This window comes from Ambystoma mexicanum, chromosome 1p, assembly GCF_040938575.1.
Source record: "Ambystoma mexicanum isolate Mex_15411 chromosome 1p, UKY_AmexF1_1, whole genome shotgun sequence".
NCBI classification, from domain to species: Eukaryota; Metazoa; Chordata; class Amphibia; order Caudata; family Ambystomatidae; genus Ambystoma; species Ambystoma mexicanum.
This window is the reverse complement of record NC_090921.1, coordinates 1,388,674,086-1,388,696,046: the sequence shown is the minus strand read 5'-3', so window position 1 is coordinate 1,388,696,046 and position 21,961 is coordinate 1,388,674,086. Positions and strand designations below refer to the sequence as shown.

Genomic DNA, 21,961 nt, shown 5'->3' with positions numbered 1-21,961 from the left:
AACTTTGAAAGTTGCTCCCCGGTGGATGATCGAGGTCTTTTTCGAAAAGGTAGTAACCTTGGGCTACGGTTTCTAGTGTCCAAGCATCTGAAGTAATGCCCTGCCATTCTTACAGATGCTGAGAAAGGCTGCCTCCCACTAGGGTCTTGCGAGTCAAGGCCTCAGAGTGGTTTTGAGGTGGCTAAAGCAGCAGCTGACAGTAAAACTGCTGCTGCTTGGGCTTACTTAGCACCTCTCCCTCGTCCACCACGAGGAAATCTGAACTCTATGACTGGCTTGTCCTCTTCGAACTAAAGAGTAGAATCGAAAGGACTCTTCCTCCCTCCACCCTCTCCCAGATGATGAACCAGGTTAGGAGTGTTGAGACTGTCTAACGGCTGCACTAAGCTTTAGCCCCAGCTTGCGGTCTGCAGCTTTTCCAAACTCATTAGCCTTGCTACCATACCGCCTCGAAACATCAAATGGCATATTGACGAGTCTAGACTGAACATCCAGTGCAAATACGGACTTTAACCACTCCAACCAAGCAGTAAATATGGTTTTCGCCCAGGCATCCACTTATAATCCCGATCGAGAGGGGTGTGCTGAGTGCTTGGTAGATGTAGCAGCTTGAATCAAACTTTCTGGTTTTGGGTGCTTTAAGTAATCTGGGTCACTGCTGTATGGACAATTCTTTTTGCAACATTTATACTGACTGCAGCCGCAGTCTCTGGTGTTTCCCAATTTGTTGGCCCTTTTTTGCAGGGAAATGTGAAAGGGCAAAATTAGATTTCTTTAGGGGACCCCGATCCAAAACATATGTCAGGTCATCCTGCTTAAAAGGTGGTGAAGGCCTGCTCCAACCAAAACATTCTACCACTTTGCTTATTAGCTGCCTATGAGGAGTTAGCATGGTCAGTAGGGTCTTGTTTTTTCAAATTCCAGTTCTGGAGAGGTATCTATATCACTGGCCGATTGTAGGTTATCATACAAGTCTTTCAACCTAGGCTCTTCGGAAATAAACTCATCTGGCACATTGTTAACCAAATGGTGGTGTGTTATCGTCTGAAGGCTCATTGTCTTCACAGATTGAGGTACAAGACTTTAAAAAGTCTTAGGAAAAGGTTTTCAAACCCTTGCCAGAGTTACTATTGGCTTCGACAACTTTGAAGAAATAGTTGCGACTTCGAAGTCTACTTCAATACTGGCGTCGAATGTTCTGACACTGATGGTGTCCCCGAGGCTGTCAGAGTTGGTTGACTTTTTTCAAAGGAACCCTAAATTGCCTGGACTCCTGGCTTGTCTAAGGCCTAGACCATCTCATTGGATCGAGATTTTTCACAATGAGTTCTGGATTATGGCTCAGATTCGAAGATAATGGTTTAGTCTTAGACCTCCCTTTAACGTCTTGATGCAGATTGACAGGGGCATGGGCTGTCTGCTTGTCCTTCGGTTAGGTTGGGCCCCATTCTTGAAGATTTATGCATTTCTTTATGAAATGTATCCCATTTAGCTGGACAGTCAGACTAAGTTGGACATTTGATTACCTCAACCGAGGAATCACCAGAAGTCAAAGGTGACCAGTGACATTGTTTCTTGGCCTTCTTAGATGAAGATGGCGGGATTGACCTCGATAGAGATCTTTCCATTGAGGGGAATCTCTCAACTCATTGGGTTTTCTTTTTGAACTCTTTGAAGGAGACCTCCCCCCACAGGCAGTTTACCTTTACACTCCCTCAATCTTTTCGGTGATCGCATGACAGGAGTTCGGAGGTATGGTGACCAGTGCCAAGAAAGACCACAGATTTATGCAGCGGGGGTCGGTGCTCAACCTCTTCGATCGAGAGTCTTGGCACTTCTTGAAGCCTTTCTTAGGCATTGATGGACCAGACAGAGAAGATCTTTGTTTCCGAAAATACTGACAAAGTTCAGTGAAGAACCAAAGGGCGCTGTAATTCGAAGCAGTCGAACAGAGACCCTTAAGGACATCAACTCGAAGGCACAGCACCCCCCGTCAAAAAATTCTGAAGCATCTCAAGCTGGGAGGATAATCACCACAAGATGAGGAATACATAGGAAGACAATCCATTCGAAGAGGTGGATTTGCAAGATCTCTATTAAAGGCTGGCGAGGGGGATTACAAGGGCCAGACTTTATAGCACATTATCTGGCAGCGCAGGGTTATCTGGCAGCACATGTGATGTTAATGAAAACTGAAAGAATGAAAAATAAATTGATGAACCAAACAAACAGTTTTATTTGGGGTGAGCCCCTACCCTCCCCCCCCAAAGTCCCTCGTTTCTCTAGGTCTACAAACCCACCACAACCCCCTCCCCACCAGTTTGAATTCCTTACCCCATCCCCATATACATTTTACATTTAAAAAAAAAGTTTCTGTATTGTAGGTTTGATATTTTCAAATTCGCCATCAGTGGATACTGCAGCGCAGTTGCAGATAAAGAAATGGTGCCATAGAGAATCCGCAAAGCAGTTGCTGTTATCCCCTTACCGAGAGTGCTCTGCCAACCAAAAGGTAATGGACCAACATCAGTTTATATACAAGGACAGCGCTTAAGACATGGATACAATGACCACACAGGGGAATCCAACCACGTTCCCTTTGCAGTTTACACCAATACACAATAACCCAGATGTCACATCAGGTATGCAGGGAGGTTCATTCATGGGAATTCCTACTATTCTCAAAGTTTGTAACCGAGGCCAATACCACTAGAGGGCTAATTTCTACTATTAACAGCCTCCTGCTTGATATGATGGGTGGGAAGTGATGGGCATATTAGTGCGTGGGAAGGAGACATGGGGAGCCCAATCTGACAAGGAATCGGAAGGGATTTGGTGGAGAACAAAAGCAGCATCTGTAGTACAACTGAAGGAGACGGCCTATAAAGTGTTTTCAAGTTGGTCCTGACCGCCAGATTGCAGCATATTTGTCCGGCCACTAAAGGGGTCTGCTGGACAGACTGGGAATAGAGGGGCAATGTTGCACATATTGTGGGATTGCCTGAACGGGATTATACAGTAGGGTGACGTTGCTGCATCACTCTAGTAGTGCAATGACGTCTCCAATAGCTACTGCCATTTAGCAGCTGATGAGGCATTTGGTCTCTGCCTCCTGTATCGCATGTCGTGGCCGCTCCGAGCATTTATCTACAGAACAAATGGGAAAAACTTGGATTACGTCTATTAAGGTCCTATTCACAGTTAAAATAGCCGCAAGTAAATGTAGCCAATTGATTTGTGTCAATTTTACATTGCCAGACACCATTTAAAATATAAATTAGGCTTCTCCCTCATTCATTAATGATTGATGGTGCTAGTGTGCGCTTCTAGCAACTCTGGTACGACACTCGTAATGAGCAGTATGTGTTTAAGTTCACGTTGGTTTTCATTTGGTTAAAATAATGATGCAGATACTAATGTGCCTTTTTTTACCTTTTGTATTTGAATTGTCTTAGAATTTGATTGAAGTTTAGGAATAGGAATGGTTTAAAATAATTTCAAACGTCACTTTTACTGAATATCTGGCGTTATGGAATGTTAGCAAGTATTGGTTGAGGTTTGTGTGTAGTTAATTTTGTCTGCATCCGTTTAAACTAGGTGGTAGTCTAGTACGCAAGTATTGCTTTTATCTTATAATACCAGGGTGTAATGGTCCTGATTAAGGCGGTACATCTCTTCCTGCCGAAACGCACCTTATGTGCGTCGACACTCAAATATGCAGATTTTATTTTAGTTGGTTCTTTAGTCGTCAAAATTGAGTAGGCTTATCTGTAGTTCACATGCTGGTGGTGGTCTCGTGCAGGAGGGCTGTGTCCAAGCAGTTCAGGCTAGACTGCCCCCTTTTGGGGTGGGGTAACGGCTGATTAGCATATGGGCTTTCCCCTTTTCTAATGGCTTTGCAGGCAAAGAACAATGGTCTGTTGCACAGAGCAACACCAGAGATTTATCCAAAACCTTCTAGCCATCACCCCTTTGTTTTGCTACAAGTTGGTCTGTCAGCGTCACTTATTTGGTGTTTTTCATCTTTTTCACATGAATGAGTTTGGAGAAGTAGGTAATTGTTATAATGAAAAAGAAAATGTTTTTTCTATAAATAAAATCATTTGATCAAAGTAGTCTTTCATTAAATAGTTAATTAGTAGGAAGAACATTTTCTAGTAGGAACTCTTCTCTGGTGCTTTAGCATGGGAAATTAGACAACCTGGTGGCGCTCCAGATTTGGCCATGTACAAATCCAACCTGCCAGCCCAGAGAGTAAGTCTAGAACCGATCCGATATCTGGGAGACCACCTGGAAAAGGACATCTTTTTTAGTCCAGGGGCTTTGGAAGCTCATTCGAGTTTTGGGACCTGTGGCTGTAAATGTTCTGCCCCCTTACCTGTATTTGGGTACTGTCAGGCAGTGCAGACCCCAGATTCCTGGTTGGAGAATCTCAGTGAGACCCATTGAGGGTCTGGTTTGTGCAGGATTAGATGTGTCAAGCAATGGACTGAGCTACTAAGTTTGTAATGCAGCCAGTATAGGGCCTAGAGTGCTGGTCAAATCCAATTTTAGGAGTAGTCCCCTAGGATCCGCCTGGCAGTTTGATTTTAATGTACTGTATTTAGAATTTCAGTAAGCAAAGCTCTGGTCGGGTTAACCTTTGTCATTGCTAAGTATTAGCATGATTTTGAGGTGGAGTTTAATCTTGGCATTCACCGACAGATCTGTCCTTCACACCTCAAATAAGCACAGATTTTCTATCAGAGCGGCGCCCAGTTTTGGTGGTAGGTAATTAGGACAGGGGAACAAGCGGGTAGTAAAACAAAAGTTGATCATGAGCTATTCATTGACTCATTTCGGACAGCTTGAATACTGTATCAAGCTGGGAATATCACTGTCCAGATAAAATGCAATCAGAGTCACCAGTCTACATAGCGTTAGAATATAGGGAGTATGCCGGCAGCTGTTTAATGCCTGAACTAAACCAAAGACCGATCCCTGAGGATATAATCTGCTTTACAATTGCTCATTCTCACCTGGGTGCTCTCTGAAAGGCAGTGAAGAGCAGGAATGTTGATGTCCAACAAGGGGACTGTATGGGCATCCGCCGGAAGAGGTAGGTTTCTGGAAATATCTATAGTATGTTCATGTAGTAGGAGCACTGGCACAAGGAGGGGAACAAAGGTTGATTGATTTCTCTACATAATAGCCAAAATTCAAAACCGGTGGATATCCCAGAAGTAGTATCTGGTTAGGAGAAACTACACAGCTACTGAAGTGATTAGGCCAACTCCACAGAAATTGGTTTGGCCTGGGCCACTGCAAATCATGGCAGCTGTGGTCTATAATGCATTTGCAAGTTACAGAGCCATGTCTTTAATTGAAGATTGGAGGGGAGGGTGGCAAACTAGCCAGGAAGATCAGGGCTACACGGGCTAGTGCGATAGGTAACATTTGTATGTGTCCACGTAAATGGGTCAAGTGTGGTGGTAATCAGTAAACCTTTCAGCCAGATCCTTGATTCTTCCAATTACCAGGGAGCAGTTAGTGGACTTTGTTGCAGACCTTGCCTTGAATGGCAGCCATTATAGTATAGTGGTTTTACATTTTGCAGAAGAGTGCAGGATGGAATTGTTGGCGTTGGCCGCATGGTCCTTCTGCTAATGGGGTTTGGGGAGACTAAGGAAGCTAGGGTATGAGGATTAGTATGTGCAGCAACACTGAGCATGTGGCTGTTAAGGTTGTGGGGCCCTATTATGCCAGTGATCGAGGAAGTATCTCCGAGGCAAGTGGCATCTGGCTCTACAAAGATTAGATGGGAGGAGATCATGGGTATGCTCCAAGTTAAGTCCTGCCACCTGTCTTGGAGAAGGTGGAGGTAGAATTCCAGGTCAAGGATAGAGACAGCCTGGGCCTTGCTCATAATGGTAGGCATGGAAAGAGATATGGTAGTAACCCACCTAAAACCGCCATTAATAGAGTGGGGTTTTGCATAGTAAAGTGCTGGTCTATTTGGGCATCTAAGCAGTAAAACTAGGATCTCAAACATTCTGTAGAATTAAGGGCATAGAAGCAGTTAGTGTGGTATATTGGGGTTTTCTAGTACAGTTTGTAGATTTTTTTTCTTGCAACTTTTCTAAGTTTTGGGATTTTTTAACAATAAGGAAAGGCTTGCCATCTAGTGATCATCCTGGTGTGGAGAGAAGGGCTTAAGTTGGGTGCAGCAAGGTGGGGCAAGTTGGCCAATTAGGCAAAATCTAAGGGACAAGATTTATTCTGAGGGGTGGACGTTTAGTAGGAAGGTAAGCAACAGGCGGAAGCTGGATGATTAAGGTAAAAGCCCTATTCCCCTGAAGGCGGGATAAATGACTGGCAGAGCAACCTGCATGCAGAGCAGAGACGTAAACCAGAAAAACGGTGCAGGACGAGACTATGCCGCCAAAGGTTCCTCTTCACACCTACGGTGGGAAAGGCCAAGGAGAAGTAAGTGAACTTGAGCGATAGATGGTATGAGAGGCGTAAGAGGCTGGATTGACCGCATTATCAAGTTAAAGAAAACTAACCATGGGTGTGGGGTTTGCCAGAACTGGCCTCATGGACAGGTCAGTCCATGCAGTGACTGCAGCTGCATACAGTTAAAAATATAAAACTGTATGGAGGATGCAGTTTGCTTTTGCATTACTCTTTGTCGAGTAGTAAAATGAGCAGGTGTGAAGTTATGCCGGTGGATGTACCCTAGTTTGTTGGCTGAATTTTAACAAGAAACGTGCTTGCATTTAATCAAGTGCATTTTTTGCACTCCCCTCCCATTCTACGGATGCCCCCCCCCCCCACAACGCCCGTCGGTTGCATGCATGGTACAGCCCTCACCAGCTTTGTGCATACAGCGGTCTGCTTCCCTGGCCTGTGCCCTTTCAGACCTACTGCTTACCACTCTTCACCCCCCCCTCTAAACCCATGCTTTTTCCTCCCAGTGTACGGATCTCCACTCACAGTCCACTGTCACTTATTCTTACCCCTTCACTGCCTTCTCCCTGTGTCTCAAGTCAAGCCCTGCCATTCACATCGAAACAAAAAAGTTAGGCAGCCCATCCGTAACTAAAATAAGGTTTTAATAAACCTCACACCGCCGCACCATCATCATCATCATCATCGTCACTCCACACGCCACCCAAGCTTTAACCTTCTCAGGTCACCACTTGCTAATCAGGCCAAAAAGAAAATGTACACCAAACCCTTTAGAAACCTGCCAACCCAACTACACCAGCACAAACTCGGCCATTCTATTAAGTTAAACCATTAGGAGCTATCCATCCATTTATGCACCAAGACATTCGGATCTACGTGATCACTGCACATTGGGAAATTGCAATCCGAAAAGATCACTTTCCGCCATCCCGGATCCCCCTACAAGCCCCCACTTCGCTTTTTCGTCAGCACACAGCAGTGTGATACCTACACTCCAGTACCCCTACAGCTCCAGTTCCCTGCCACCAACGCTGCAGGGCCCCTTTTCCTTTTTTGTCCCCTGCTTCCAACGGCATGGAAGCGGGAACACCCCCAGCAAACCCCTGGAGCCCATAATGCTGAACAAGGGAATTGGAGGTCACCCTGCCATTATGGGCATCAATTTCTTTTCACAAGCCGAACGCACAGTAATTACTTTTCCAAACGGAACTTTATTAGCATTTTCAGTAATACAAAACTGCTCAACTCATCTCCCCACTAACCCCCCTGCGAGTGCCCTCCCCCTCCGATCCAGCCTGCAGCAGTCCACAGGTCACTTCGGTAGTAACATGTCTGGAAGGAGTAGTACCCATCCCTCGGGACAGTCCCATGGCTTCCAGGCTGGTTACACAACTAAACCCCACTGTTCCACCATCACCAGATGATCTAGACCATTGCAAAACATCCCTTCAAGAACCTCTCGCAGCGTGCCCCTGTAGACCCATCACATCCCCTCCATTTTTAGTGATCGGCCATACGTCAAGGACCAACAAGCCTTCGATGTTGGACCGGTGTTCATCTAGAAGGTGTTAGGAATTCCATGTCAGATAGCACTGACCTTCGCCATCCACTCTGGAGATGTGGGTTCTTCCAACGCTGGGCCAAACAGCCAGTGGCCACTAACATGAACTGTACCATGTGCCCCTCCTCCATACAGCTTTTCTTAATGGTCTTTTGGTTGAATACCAGACATCCACACTACCAACGACACACTGAACCGATTTACTCACCAATTAAAGTATACAAACACGGTTGCACTAAATAAAAACAGACTGTTCATAGTTACTTTTACCTTTCTGCAGAGTTCGTCTGCTTGTCATTCAAAGAGGAAGCCAAAAGCTTAGTTTTAGAAACCTTGAAAGAAAACAAAAACAAAGTTTGCATTTTCCCCTTGCATACAAACAGCAGGTACATGAAAATGTGTTGGAGTGGAGGCCTTCATGGGGTAGAAGACACAGGGAAAAGCTTGCACGCTCTTGCTTCTAAACGGCCACCAACACTTGCTGGTGTAAGACTTGTGGCTCTTCAGAGAATTGGATGCAAGGTCATTTGGGATGGGAGGTCAATGGAAGTCAGAATAAGAGAATCAGCCCTGAAGGTCCCAAGTTTTACGCTTCATATCAAAAAAGGCCACAGATCATGCAATTCCATCAACACAGGTGATATATTTCAATACACAGTTACTCATGATCAGTATTAGCGTGCAGTACTTGGTGCAAGTAGACCATGTAAGCCAGAGCAATCATGGTTCTGTGCCTAGAAGAGGCCTGATTTAGCAGGGGCACTGGAGCCTTTCAGGTAGATACTTCTAACGTGGTCTCAAGGTTCAAGAGGCTGAAAGAAGGAAATCATCTGAATGTAATTTTTAGCAAGCTGCAGAAGTCTGGGAGAAGGCACGAGACAAGGCAGTTCCAGAATTAACACTGGATATTTAGTCAGCAGTGGTGTTTTTGGCCAAGGGAACTACATTATAAACGACAACCAGAAAGGCAACAAGCACAATGGCAACATTAATAATCCAGACCAAAAACACTCGTCTATGCAGTATACAAGACACTCCTAAACCATTGGCCCTTGCTAAACATGTTTCTGCATTACTCTAAATTGTTAGGCAATTTAGTACAGACATTGATATCCAGAGGGTTGGTCAGTGATTGACCTCTTAAGTACTTGCATTCTTAAATAGACCTAGGAACACTCCGGTGGTCAGTGTGCGCCTCTTTAGAGACCCCAAAAAGCGGGCATTTTCTGCTGAGTACAAGCACCACAGGCCAGATGTAAATGTCAGCCAAGGAGTTGGACCGTTCAAGATGCAATCAGCTGGCTTCAGTATAAAGACACACTGAAAGGGTTTGAGGTGGCTATTATGGTGCCGACACCAGTTCAGGTGGAATCTCCTACTACACCTAAGGGATGCCACACCCTCCGTGAATTGGTATAACCCAAGGATTTCACCAGTTTTACCACATGCATGGAAGCCAGATACTACAGACCAACTCACATGCTACCAAATATGATGGAAATGGGATTCACCATGCTACCAGCAATGCCTAGATTTACCCAGACTTCATGAGGGGGTGCCCCCCATGAGGCTGCTCATGGCAACTCTGTAGGTCTGACTACAACCCACCACCATTCACCCTCTGGCCATCTACCAACCCTGGAACGTAAAGAATACATAGAAAAGGACTAGGTTCATTAAGCCCTAGAGTGTGGATCATAAATCAATACAGGAAGAATGAACAGATGTTCAAGATGTAGCGGTCCATGCAAATATATGCACATTTCAGGGGCTTTACAATGCAATGCCAAGTTAAATTATTGGTCGATGGAGTTTAATGGTTAAAACTGGTTTATTTAAAGATGTAGATACCTGCCCTACGAGTCAGGCGAAGCATACCAGAACAAGTTTACAGGTGGCCAGACATCTCCACCAGTGATCGAAAATAGCTCAAGAAATTCAGGATATTTTTATTGTGTTAGAATAAGTCGGGCTTAAATCAAATCCCTTTATTAGAGAATGCCTTTGATATTTAGGATTAAGAAAATGCAGGTGCTAAAGAACACAATGGATGGAAATAGTTTTTAGACCTGATTGAGAATGGGTCAATCGGTTCACCGGTGTAACCTGATGCGCATTTGTTTTATGCAGTGCACAGTTTAAATGTAGACGGGTCAAATAGGAAATTTGCACCAGAGGTATGCACTATAAAGCCTTGCAGGGACATTAGACAGTTGCACGAATGAGAATGTAAGAATACAAGGGGGCTGGCAAACTGATAACTGTGCTTGGGCTGTACCGTTTTAATCTTTAATCAGAGAACCAACTTGAAATAACTATTTTGTATGAAATGTTACAAAGCATACAAAGTCCAAGATAAACCATAGTGTGGTGTTTGGGACACAATTTAATATAAGATCATAAGATGTTAAATATGTTCAAGATTTGAAGTCAGCATCTCCAAAGCATGTTTTCATACAATAACTTACCTTCTGGATAGTCTTGTTCTTCATAACGCTCATTCCTCTGGTTTTCCGCTCAGTTTCCGGGACCACCGAGATCTCGTTGGCTGTAGAACAGGTATAACCATTGGAAACAGATAAGCATGCTATCAAGAGATTGACACAGACAGACAACAGAAGAATAAATTACTTACCCCTGGTGTCCCCAAGGGGTCTAACCTCTCTCCCTGGCTGTTCAATACCCGCCACTCCTTCGCCTACCGCATTGCCGCTCTGCCCCAACTTTCAGTGCTATGCTGATGACACCCAGCTCATTTTCAGGCTACCCTCAGCCTCCTCCTCCCTCATCTCAGACTGTCTGCTATCCAGTAGTGGTGTGCCGCCAATGACCTCTGCCTTAATGCCAGTAAGACTGAGATGCTCCTCATCGGTACACCCGCTCCCTCCTTCCCTGCAGCTCTCTGGCCAGCCTCTTGCCCCTCTTCCTGCTCCCACCTGCAAGGCTAAGAATCTTAGGGTCATCTTTGACTCCACACACCTTCTCTCCTCACATCCGACGTCTAAGAATACTACCAGCTTCACCTCCTTAGAGGTGTTCTTCCTTTCCTCTCCTTCCCCCATAAGCTCACTGTTTCCAGATCTCTGGTTCTCTCTATGCTGGACTATTGCAACAGCCTATTTCTAAATCTGCCTGCCTCCACTCCGACCTCTGCAACTTATCCAGAACAGGACTGCAAGACTTGTCCTTGGCCTCAAGCCCAGGGATCGTATCTCTCCAGGACGGAAATCTCTGCACTGGCTCCCAGTGGCTGTGAGGATGTTAAAAACCCTCTGCATCATCCACAAGGCCTTCTGGGCCCTCACTACCTTCAACTCTCTTCCTAAATATCTCCCCTCGAGCACTTCGCTCATCCGCCGCCAACTCCCTCAGGGTCAGTCGCTTCTCCAAGCAACGAGCTGGTGGTAGATCTTTCCTCGGTTGGTGCCTCCCTCTGGAACAGCCTCCCTGCCTCCCTTAAACTCGAGAAGAACCATCTCCGGAAGATCCTCAAAAACCTCTTTCCTTCTGCTTTTTCTCCTCCCTCTGCTGACCTCCTAATGCAACTGGAAACTGCACCGGCTACCTGGACACCCTCTAATCTCGAGTCTAGGTCCTCCCTGCCAGCGTTTCACTCCTGCAATGCCTACCTGGCAACCCCTGCATTTGGTGACCGTCTCTGTATCCCTACAGTCTCCCTCAGAGCCCTGAAACCTGATGTCCGCACTAACTCATGCACTTGCTGGCAGCTACTTATTGTTATCTTGCCATGTACTGCACTTTCCCTGCCCCCCCCCTTCCCATGCACTTGCATGATCTGAATGACACCTGGCTTAGGATCGTTGTCCGTCCTTCCTATGTTCCCCTCTTGCCTCGTCGCGCCTCGAAACACTTGTGTATAGGCGCGTTATAAATGCCACATCATATAATGTTCGTACCACTGGATGTTCCTCCCACGTATTCATCATTAGCCATCTTTGCTTCCAGCTTTAGCTGCTTCAGAAACAAAATTCAACAGAGGGCGACTCCATGTCCCCGAGGGCTTCCATCTCTGGGTCGACGTCATCGGCAAGTATACATCGCACGCTCAGCGCCAGTTGGCTTCAATTCTATTTTTATGCCCTCTTATTGCAGAAACACCAGCATCACGGAGTCCGACAGAGTTTAAAGTATAAAAACTGGAAATTCCTCGGTGGGGTAGGCTGGGAGGGGAGAGGACGACTGTGGGAGGAACATCCAGTCGAAAGAACATTACAAGGGGTAAGGAACTGGTTCTTCGAATCGATGTGTCCTCCCACATATTCCTCATCTTTATAGACTACCTCCTCTTAGACCGAACACTGCTTTGGGAGTAAGAATTTTCAATTAAGGATTGTCATGGACTGTATGTAAGACAAGCCTTCCCAAATCCTCCTTCCTGGCCAAAGCAGGAGTCCAGATAGTAATACTTTGTAAATGTATGAATGGTAGACCATGGGGCTGCCACATAAATGTACCTAATAGGCACCCTTCGTTACAGGGCAGAAGGTGTTGCCATGCCCCTTGTGTAATGAGCTCTCAGGCCTTCTGGGGGATCTTTCCTGGCCAATATATAGCATTCTGTGATGGCAAGATTTATCCAGTTTGTTTTGTAACTGTAGTCCCAGTTTGTGCCCAGTGTAACCTATGAAAAGTTTGTCATGTTGACGTATCTTCGCCATCCTTAAAACTTAAGCCTGGAGCCCTTCTAGGAACATATGCAGCCTTTCCTCTTCCTTGCCAGGACGAGGGGCGCATTCAAAGTTGGTAGTACCATTTTCTGGGATAAGTGAAAATACAATACGATTTTTGGCAAAAAAGTGGTTTAATCTCCTTTAGAAGAGGTTTACTAGATAAAACCTGCAACTCACTCACCCTGCGGGCTGACATCAAAGCAAACAGAATGGTTTTAAATGTTAATAGTATCAAAGGACACGAATGTAGAGGCTCAAAAGGAGCACATTTGAAACTATAAGAAAGATTCAGGTCCCAAGTAGGCACTTGAAATGGTGCAGGAGGGAACACGTTAGTGAGCCCCTTTAAGAAATTGGATAATTAATGGCATCTTAAAATATGATACCTTGTACGATGTGTGCTTGAAGATTGAAAGCACTGCTAAAGAGACTTTAATAGTTCCAAACTGGAGCACCAGATTTGCTAAATGCAACAAAAATATAGGTGTACTGCACTGAAAATGGTCAACATAATTTTCCCTACACCAGCTGCAGAATGTATTCCAAAAGCAGCGGTACAAGGATTTCGTTGCTGGCCTCCTGGCCACAAGCAAGATTGCCATATAATCCGGGAGGTCCCAATCCTTACATCTCAACTCCTCAGAAACCATGTGTGAAGGGAGTGTCTTGACTTCTGTATGGAGAACCTGACCCTCTATCGAGAGAAGGTCCTTTTTGCGTAAGATGTATTGGATGGCAGATGGACATGGACAGAAGGTCTGGGTGCCTCGTCCTGGCCCAATCCAGAACAATTAGGATGATGGATTTCCTGAACTTTCTCAACCTCCTGATCAAATGAGGAATGATGGGGACTGGAGGAAACTTGTATGGGAGTAGAAACTCAGTCACTACGACCGCACCTCCTAGAGCTCCTTTTGGGGGGAAATTCCCTGGAGCAGAACAGTTAGCACTTCCGGTTGATACTGATCGCAAATAGATCCACTTGAGGGGTTCCCCAAAGGGTGAAGAACTTCATGAGCTAGTTCTAACTTGTGGGAGACTGTTCTGCCTGCTCAGAGCGTCCCCAGCTAGGTGAACCACTGATGAGGCGATTCCATGTTGAATTGTCAAGAACCAGAGCTACATTGCTGGTAGTGAAACTACGCCTCCTCTTGTTTGAGGTAGAACATGGCCACTGTGGTGTCTCATGATTGGGACATTTCTTTCCCCTTACAGAGGGCAGAAAAGCCTTCAGCGCTAGTCTGATTGGCCTCAGCTATAAAAAGATTGATGTGTTTGGACTCCGATGGAGATCAACGTCCGCTGACTCATTTGTTGGCGTGGAATCCCCACCCAGAGAGTGAGGCATCTGTCACTACGGGTTTCTCTGGCCAAGTTTCTCCCTTCAGAATGTGGTCCTCGCAGGCCCACCACAGAGGATCCTGCACGACTGCCCGGAACCTGAAGGTCTGACATCTTGCCTGATAATTGAGACCGAGCCCCAAGAGCCCATTGGAGGGATCTAATTCTCAGACGAGCCTCTGGCACCAGAAAAACTCAGGATGCCATGACGCTCAGCAACCTCAAAAAGTCAAAGTCCAGAAGACACTGGGCACTCTGGGATTTGGAGACCATCTGCAGAATGTGATTAGCCTCACCTCGTGTGGGTGCATCCAGAACTGCTCCGATGAACTGGAGTCTGAGATGGGATGATGTTGGACTTCTTGAAATTGAGAGAGAAGCCCAGTTTCTGGAGAGAGTGGCTGGTTATGTAGAGATGTTATAGGGCCCGTTAGGGAAAACAAGCCTTGATCAGCCAATCGTCTAGATTCGGGTAGAGATGGCGGTCAGGCTGGCAGAACGCGAAATGAGCACCGCCAACGGCGAACCTTGGTTACTCTGAAGAAAATTAGAGACACTGGCGCTCTTCATTGCGGGGCTCCCTGTTCAAAAATTAAATTAGTATTACATGTACCTCGATGTGCATCCTAAAAAAACTACAACTACCCTAATGCCTTACAAAAAGGGCATGAAACTCAAGAACCAGTGGTCGAAGTGGGCAGGAGCGGTTTTACTGTTCCTATATTTGTAGGGGGGTGGGGTAGGGAGGGTCCTGGGGTGTGTGTGTGGCGATGCATAGACTGTTCAAGGCAATTAGTTTAATAGCTTCCCTCAAGACCTTTACAATGCTCTGCTTTAAAAACCTAACACAAATGTTCCTTCTCTTACCAAAGCAAACATTTACATATTGAAATAATCTCCAACTGTAGGCAGTCTTTAGAATTACCAAAAAGAAAAATCAATTATTTTTAAAATGAGCCAATTACTTTCAAGACGCTGCGCTCCCACCAGTAAATTGTAACTGCAGCCGACTTTCCGGTTTCTTCTTTCCTATCCTAGATGATTCTCAAAGGTAGGCCTCAGTGGAGCTCGCTGAAACAGGACTGTCTTCACATAACTGAGGAAAGGCAGTTGGGAACGGTGTGCACATCCTTCTATTGTGGAATGTTACTGTGGCAAGCCACCATTTTGTCCTGGGTTACAGCCCAAGCCTTCATCTTGTGAGCCATCACCTGCTGATCTCTGGAAAGAATAGTGAAGATTGGAAACATTTTCCTTTGTCTCCACCAACCTGCCACTGACTGAACTATTGCACCTGGATGTTCTCATGCCCAGTCTAGCTCTGGTACCCCACCTTCCCAGAACGCCGACAGCACCCACGCATTTGAAGTAATACCTTGCCATTCTTACAGCTGCAGAGAGAGAGTCTGCCTCCCACCAGGGTCTAGAGAGGTTTGAAGGCGGCCGATGGTAAGGTAGCCGTTGCTTTGGCAGGCTTCACGCCACTCCTCATCCACCACGAGGGAATAGTCTTTGGCCCCTTTGAGTAGGCAGTCCATTCACTCAACTGAGTGAAAGCGAAAGGATGTATCCCCTCCAAGATGATCCCCTGGGGTGAGATGGTTTTGGCTCTGATCGCGGCACCTAGGGATTTGTCTGCCACCTTTAAGGTCCGCAGATACTTTAGGCTTTCGTCAGCCTTGCTGCCAAACAGCCGAGTGCTGTCAAAGGGCATGTTGTGGAGCCTGGACTGCACGTCGGTGCAAATCCAAACTTCAACCACACAAACCTGCATATTGCTGTGCTTGCCACCATGGCTCTGCTCATGCAATCACCAGAGTCCAGACTGCAAAGAGTCATACAGCCTCCGCACCGTCTATTACAATATTCAGGAAGCCATCTCTTCCCCTTCGGGAATATGGTCAGCCGCCATAGCTATGCAGTTCCACAGGTTGAATGTAAATTTTGCTAAGGCCCAAGTGGCATTCGCAGATTTAAGAGCCATGCTCCCGTCATAAAATACCTTCCTGCCCATGCATTAAAACACTTACCCCAATCTGGTGGGATGGTTGGGTATGCAGCCGGTTTGGATGTGGACATCGCTGCCTGAACCGCAAGGCTTTCTCGTGTTGTGTGCTTGGACTGGTAGTCTGGGTCACTACTTTAGTCTGGGTCACTACTTTGAGGCCTGTATTTTTTGGTGAGGTTTTTATTCTCTACTGAACCCTTTTCTGGAGGGAGACATGAAAAGGAAGTACATGGCCTTAACCCTTTCCTTGTTGGCTTTATGCAGCACGACAGGAGCATGGCTGCTTTCCTTCAAGGGGGACAGGGCCTCCTTCTGGAAAATGTTTATCATTTCTGCCTCAACTCCTCCCATTGTGCAGGAGTGGAAGATTTCAGACAGGATATACTTGTCTGGAGAGGTATCTCTCAAAGGCGACCGATCGCACCTTTTCTTCGCCTTTGAAGATGAGGAATGGAGAGACTCCCTCCTGGAGCGTGACCACTGATCTTTTCCTTCAAGGAGAGTCTCCTCTCAACTCGGATGATAGTTTCTTGATGGGGTCATAGGGGATTTAGTGCTCCTAGTCAACGCACCACAGACACCCAATGAGTTTCCGTGAGTGACATTTTGGCACTGCATTTGTGACACTTTTTGAATCCTGTCTTTGGGGTGGACTGTTGATGAGGTCACTGATCTCGATATGGTTGCAGTTTAGTGAAAAAAAAAGAAAGCGCACCGTATTGCAAAGTGTTAACTAGGTTTGGGTATGTTTAAAAAAGTTCAAAACAAATAGATCAAAAAACTGACTGCATGCAACATCATACCGTATGATGTTGCATGCGGTCAGCTTTGCAGGTTTTGAAAAAAATTCCCTACTGACCAACCCCCACTTACCCGTTACATCTCGCCACCTGGTCGACTTCTGCCCTGCGGCGTCAGATCCATCCCTTCAACACGGGTCAGATCCGACGTCGCAGGGTCCTTTAGATTTTTTCAGTCCCGCCTCCAATTTTGAGGAAGCAGGGACACTCTTGCAACCCTCAAAGGCTAATACGTGCCAAACATAGGTAGTGGGGACACCCTGCAATCCCTGCTCCAAATGTGCTGCACGTATTAGCCTAACTGATGGGTTTATTCTATTGAATGTTACTAGCCAAATTCGGTAAAATAAAACCAAACAAATATACTAATACCATTAGCTATCACAACTGAAGCCATCGGGCGCTGCACGCGATATACATCGACATGTCGACCCTGAGATGGAAGCCCATGAGAGACTTCAACCCCATCGACGCACAGCACCCTCTGCAGAATTTTTCCGTAGCAGCTAAAGCAGGTAGGAACGATATCTAAAGATGAGCAATACGTGGGAGGTCACAATCCATTTGAAGTATAGTTTGCAAAACCGTTAAATTGTCAGGGTGGTGCAACTACTATTGTGCCCTATATCTATGGTGGGGATTGCCCTACCTAAATAAACCAATGAATTAAGTCTGAAAGTCCAAAACAAAAGTGTCAAAACTTATGCTTGCCCTCACTGCTAATATGTAAATGTTGTGTAGGGATGTCCTAACTAAAATAGTGTCCTCCATAAATCTAGCCCCCATACATTTTCTCGATTTCACCCTTTCAAGTGTCCCTTCTTGAAGTATCAGGTTATGAAACAATATTCCACCGAGGCTGAGGGGCTTCCTTGCCCAAGTGTCAAATATTCCGATACAAAAAAAATAAAATCGATGTTCAAAAAGGAGATCAGGGTTTCCCTTCATCACGCTTCCTGCCCTCTTGGCAATTTAACTATTCACAAGTTCAGTCACAGGGTTATCTTCTTAACCCTATGGCTTCCAACTTTCACCCTTTTCAATATTGCCCATTCTGCGTTTTTGCACACTTTTCACTGGCTCCCTCTGGATTCTTAAACACTTTTCATTCTTTTCTATGTTCAAAGGCTTTTGAAAATGTGCCACCTGCATGCGACCACTCTGCATTAGATCCTTTCACACGTGCACCGGGTTTCTCTCAGACTTTGAAACTCAGTGGTAGCAGCGTTCATCATTCATTCTTCCTTGCTGCCATCTGCCCCGCAGACACACTTAGACTGTTGCTGTCAGGGGGAAGAGCATCTGTCTGTCACAGAAAAGGGACGGCCTACTTCCAATGCTCCCTTCTTCCTCACTCTCCTACTCCCTGGAGACACGGCTCCCTCGCTACACAAAGGCACTCTGCTGCAGCAAGTCTCACTGAGGTTGTGCTGAGCCTTCTGCTCCTTTCTCTTCAGTTCACTGTGCTGAGGTTCCCACACCTGTGACCACAATATTGCCCACTTGACTTGGGCCCCACAAGGCTACTGGGATCTGCTGGCGTCCTGGCTCTCATCCCAGTCCCAACACGGATGCCTCCACTCAAAAAGGGATCTGCTAGACTCGCCATGCAGCCTCCCTATTGCTCTAATTGCTGACTGTTGTGGGCGCCACCTTTTCACACACATGGGCCCCATCAACAGGTGTGAAGTGCGAGTCCTTGGCCGCCTGCCTAGTGCACCAATTATTGGGGGATGCCTGCCCTGCAGCTCTGTAGTGTTCAGGTGTTAGGACCCCTCTTCATCCAAGTACTAAAGTGGTGTTTTCTATGTGTAATCTGCATTACTCTAGGTGTGGTCTTCCTCTTCTCAGTACTTGGTCGGATTTCAAGGGGAAAGGTTCGCAAGGGACAACAAGTATTCTACGAAAGCTGAGGGACGGTAAGGTAAATCACAATTGGTAAAGGGGGATACCATGTCTCGTCCTTAAGCACCCTCTTCCCCACTCCAAGGACCCTGCACTCAGGTGAACCTCCCTCGCTGGTCTGCCCCCAAGGTCTGGATGCAAAGGAAATGGCCCTTACCTGGCCAAAGGATCCTAGGGAAGTAAATTTGAGGACGCCATCAGGTTTCCCGCAAAACCCAGAAAAATCACCATTCGACTCCCATGCCTTACCCTTTTTACTTTTCTTTCGCACCAGTTTTGGTTCCATCGTATCATCAAGGGAAAGGGCATGCTAGGAAGAAAACAAGAGCATGGGATTAAAAAGGGTACACCTGGCAATTTGTTGGATCGCCCCCATTACATCTGCATGCAGACAATCCAAAGTGTAGAACATGCACATGGCAAGCAGACTGCTCCACTAGTCAGGATTCAGCTACCATTTGTGATGCTACACCTTCCTCAGCGCACCACTGTCCCACCAGCAAATGGATGAGCAGGCCAAGGAAATCCTCCAATGTGAGCACACATGGTGTGCCAACCATTAAGTGGACATACGGCCTTGGGAAAAGGACCAATTGCAGCGAGTTGGCGAGGGCCAGGATATTATATCCAGTTGGAATGATTACCACTACGTAACCAAATGGACAGTTTTGGTCTGCCCAAAAGGAAGTGCTTAGAATAGGAAAAACACTGGTCATGCAGTATGTCTTAAATTGTATTTATTTGAAGAACAGGGATGACAATTTCGATCAGAAATGACTTGCAGTAACACTTTTTCATATGGCAAAAGCATTCCCACACAGGGTGCCTCTACAATTGCATAGCAGTGAGCCAGTTTGAGGGTGTAAAGAAATTACGACATAGCAGGGACACAACAATGTATATAAGTGTGCAAGTGTTTCAAACTAACAATTACTAATTAAATCTACCGAAGCTGGAGGCAGTGGTGGGATCAGGTAGAGAGGGTGGGACAGGAAGATCATGGGGATTCCACTCTAGCAAGTGAAGGGTAGGCAGCGTTTTGAAAAGATCCACATTTGGGACAGCCTTTGTTATGGGCAGTGGGTTCCAGTGACAAGCAGGGAGAAATGGCAAAAGTGGAGGTGCACAGGGAGGGTAAGGGACTGAGGTTCAGTGCACAGAAGGATAAGAGGGAGCGAGATGGCGGGTAAACAGATTCAGACAGGTACTGAGGAGCAAGACCATGGACAGCTTTGTAGACCAGGAGAAGGAACTTTAAAGATTGATTGTGCATGGAGAGCCAAACATGCGGGGGGTAGGGGGATCTGGGTAGGGTGTAGAGAGTGTGGGTAGCAAAGGACTTTGTCTAGAGGGAGGAAGGCCAAGGAGTAGAGCTGAACAGTAATCCAGTTTGCTGAGCACAAGGAGATTAGAGTTTATGTAGAGTGGTTAGTAAGAAAAGGATGACTTTTCCAAATGTTGGAGGATAATACGAGCAGCAGAGACAGCGGTAATGATGAATTGTTTCAGTCGTAGGTCACCATCTGAGGACCCCAAGATTGCAAGTCTTGGGTGAGGGAGCAATGTTGTCAGGCGGAAGGAGCTAGGACAGGGGAGAGGAAGAGATGGCATTGAAAACTGGGGAAAGAGGACGTCCATTTTTGTAGATTTCAGCATGAGGCAGCAGAAAGCCATCAAGTGACTAATTGTAGTAAGACTTTGTAATCTGTTCTAAGATGACTGGGGTGAAGTAGGGAACGGATAAAGTGATAGAGAAAGCCAAAGAATGAGATTAGTCTTAGGCAGAGGCACAGAGGTTTGTTGGTTATTTATAATGCGCGTCATACCCGGGGGTAACAGTGCGCAGCAGATACAAGAATATGCAAAGCTTAGTTACACAAAATTATACAAGGTTGAAGAGCAGAGGTCCAATAAGTGATCTTTGGGGGTCGCTGGCAGGGAATGGGATGGTCAAGGGTTTCTCAGTTCCAAGGGATTATAAAGGATCAACCTTCCAGGTAGGAGGCAAGCCTGGCAAGAGCAGATTACCGAAACCCAAGGTCCTGAAAGAGGAGTGGTTAACTGCCAAAGGCATGAGCATGAGAGAAAGTTGGAGGCCTGAACCAGTGCAGAGTGTTTACTATGGCAACCAGATCTCCAAGGTCACGATCCTCAAGGTACTTAGTGATCCGGTTGAAGACCACCCAATCTAGATTAATGGGGGAAGGAGAGAAACTCGATGCAATGTTTTTCTGGGGCATTTAAGTCAGAGTTCCTTCAGTAGGGGTAAGACAATTGCAGATTTGAAGGAGGCAGGGAAGAGTCCAGCAGAGAGGTTAAAGAGCTCCGAGACAAGGGCAAGCATTGTGGCTAGGTTTTGGACCATTTTGCTCCCCCGAATGTTAGACCATTTGTCGGGGCAAAAGGCTAGATAGGAGCATATGATGGGAATGCACTGCGAAGGATAGTGTTAATTCGATAAGATGTAGGGGACAAGTAGTTGAGTGTGGAAGAGGGGGACAGGAGAGTTTCGGAAGGGAGAGCAGGGCTGCGAGTCACGTTTTAAAAGAAAAGCAGTGAGCAAAGCCATTAGAAGAAAGGGAGGAAGATATGGATATGGACTTCGAAGGTGTGAGCAAAGATAAAGATTGGATGGTAGATTAAGGTTTGTGGGGGTGATGGTGAAGGGGTGAATTTAGGTTTGTGAAGTTGGAGGATTTGTCAGAGTCAAGTGCAGACGTTGGGGCATAGGTCACGGCACGGTTTGCTCTGGGGGTCTGATTTTCAGAGGTCATCCAAGGCCAGCAAGGTGTGAATATGCAAGCAGGATAGTGTTGGTCAAATGGAGTCATAAGTGCATGGTGAAAGGCAAAGCACAATCAATACAAACGGCATGAATAGGGGAGAGGTCCTCATATCAAAATAAGGGGCAGGAGAGTCCTTACTGAATTTCCTCTTATTCATTGAAGTGGAGAGGAGGAGTAGAAGGCGAGGGGACAGAGGTTAAAGTGAACAATCGAGTGAGGGAGAAGGGTCAATCGAGTGGCCAGAGGAAGAGAGTTAGAGAAAAACAAAAGGTCAAGGGAGTTCCCACCAAAGTGGGTAGTCTGGCTATAGCGGTATTAGAGTGAGATGTCAAATAGGAGGGATTTAAGTCTAAGGCAGGTGGAGGGCTTGGGCAGGTTAAAGTCCCACAACATGACAATGGGGATGTTGGTAGGAAGTG

The 21,961-nt window shown here is 46.2% G+C and overlaps 1 protein-coding gene across 2 annotated transcripts in view; it reads right to left on the bottom strand.

Annotated features, from left to right (window-relative positions):
* LOC138454753 (borealin-2-like) overlaps positions 1–21,961 on the bottom strand; it is a 168,039-nt gene that overhangs the window by 67,612 nt on the left and 78,466 nt on the right. For both annotated transcript variants that reach the window (XM_069607064.1, XM_069607065.1), the window contains exons 4-6: positions 19,006–19,066; positions 10,480–10,559; positions 8,282–8,343 (exon numbers count right to left, since the gene is read on the bottom strand). In XM_069607064.1, the coding sequence (XP_069463165.1) occupies positions 8,282–8,343; positions 10,480–10,559; positions 19,006–19,066 (203 nt within the window). The remainder of the gene's footprint in view (positions 1–8,281; positions 8,344–10,479; positions 10,560–19,005; positions 19,067–21,961) is intronic.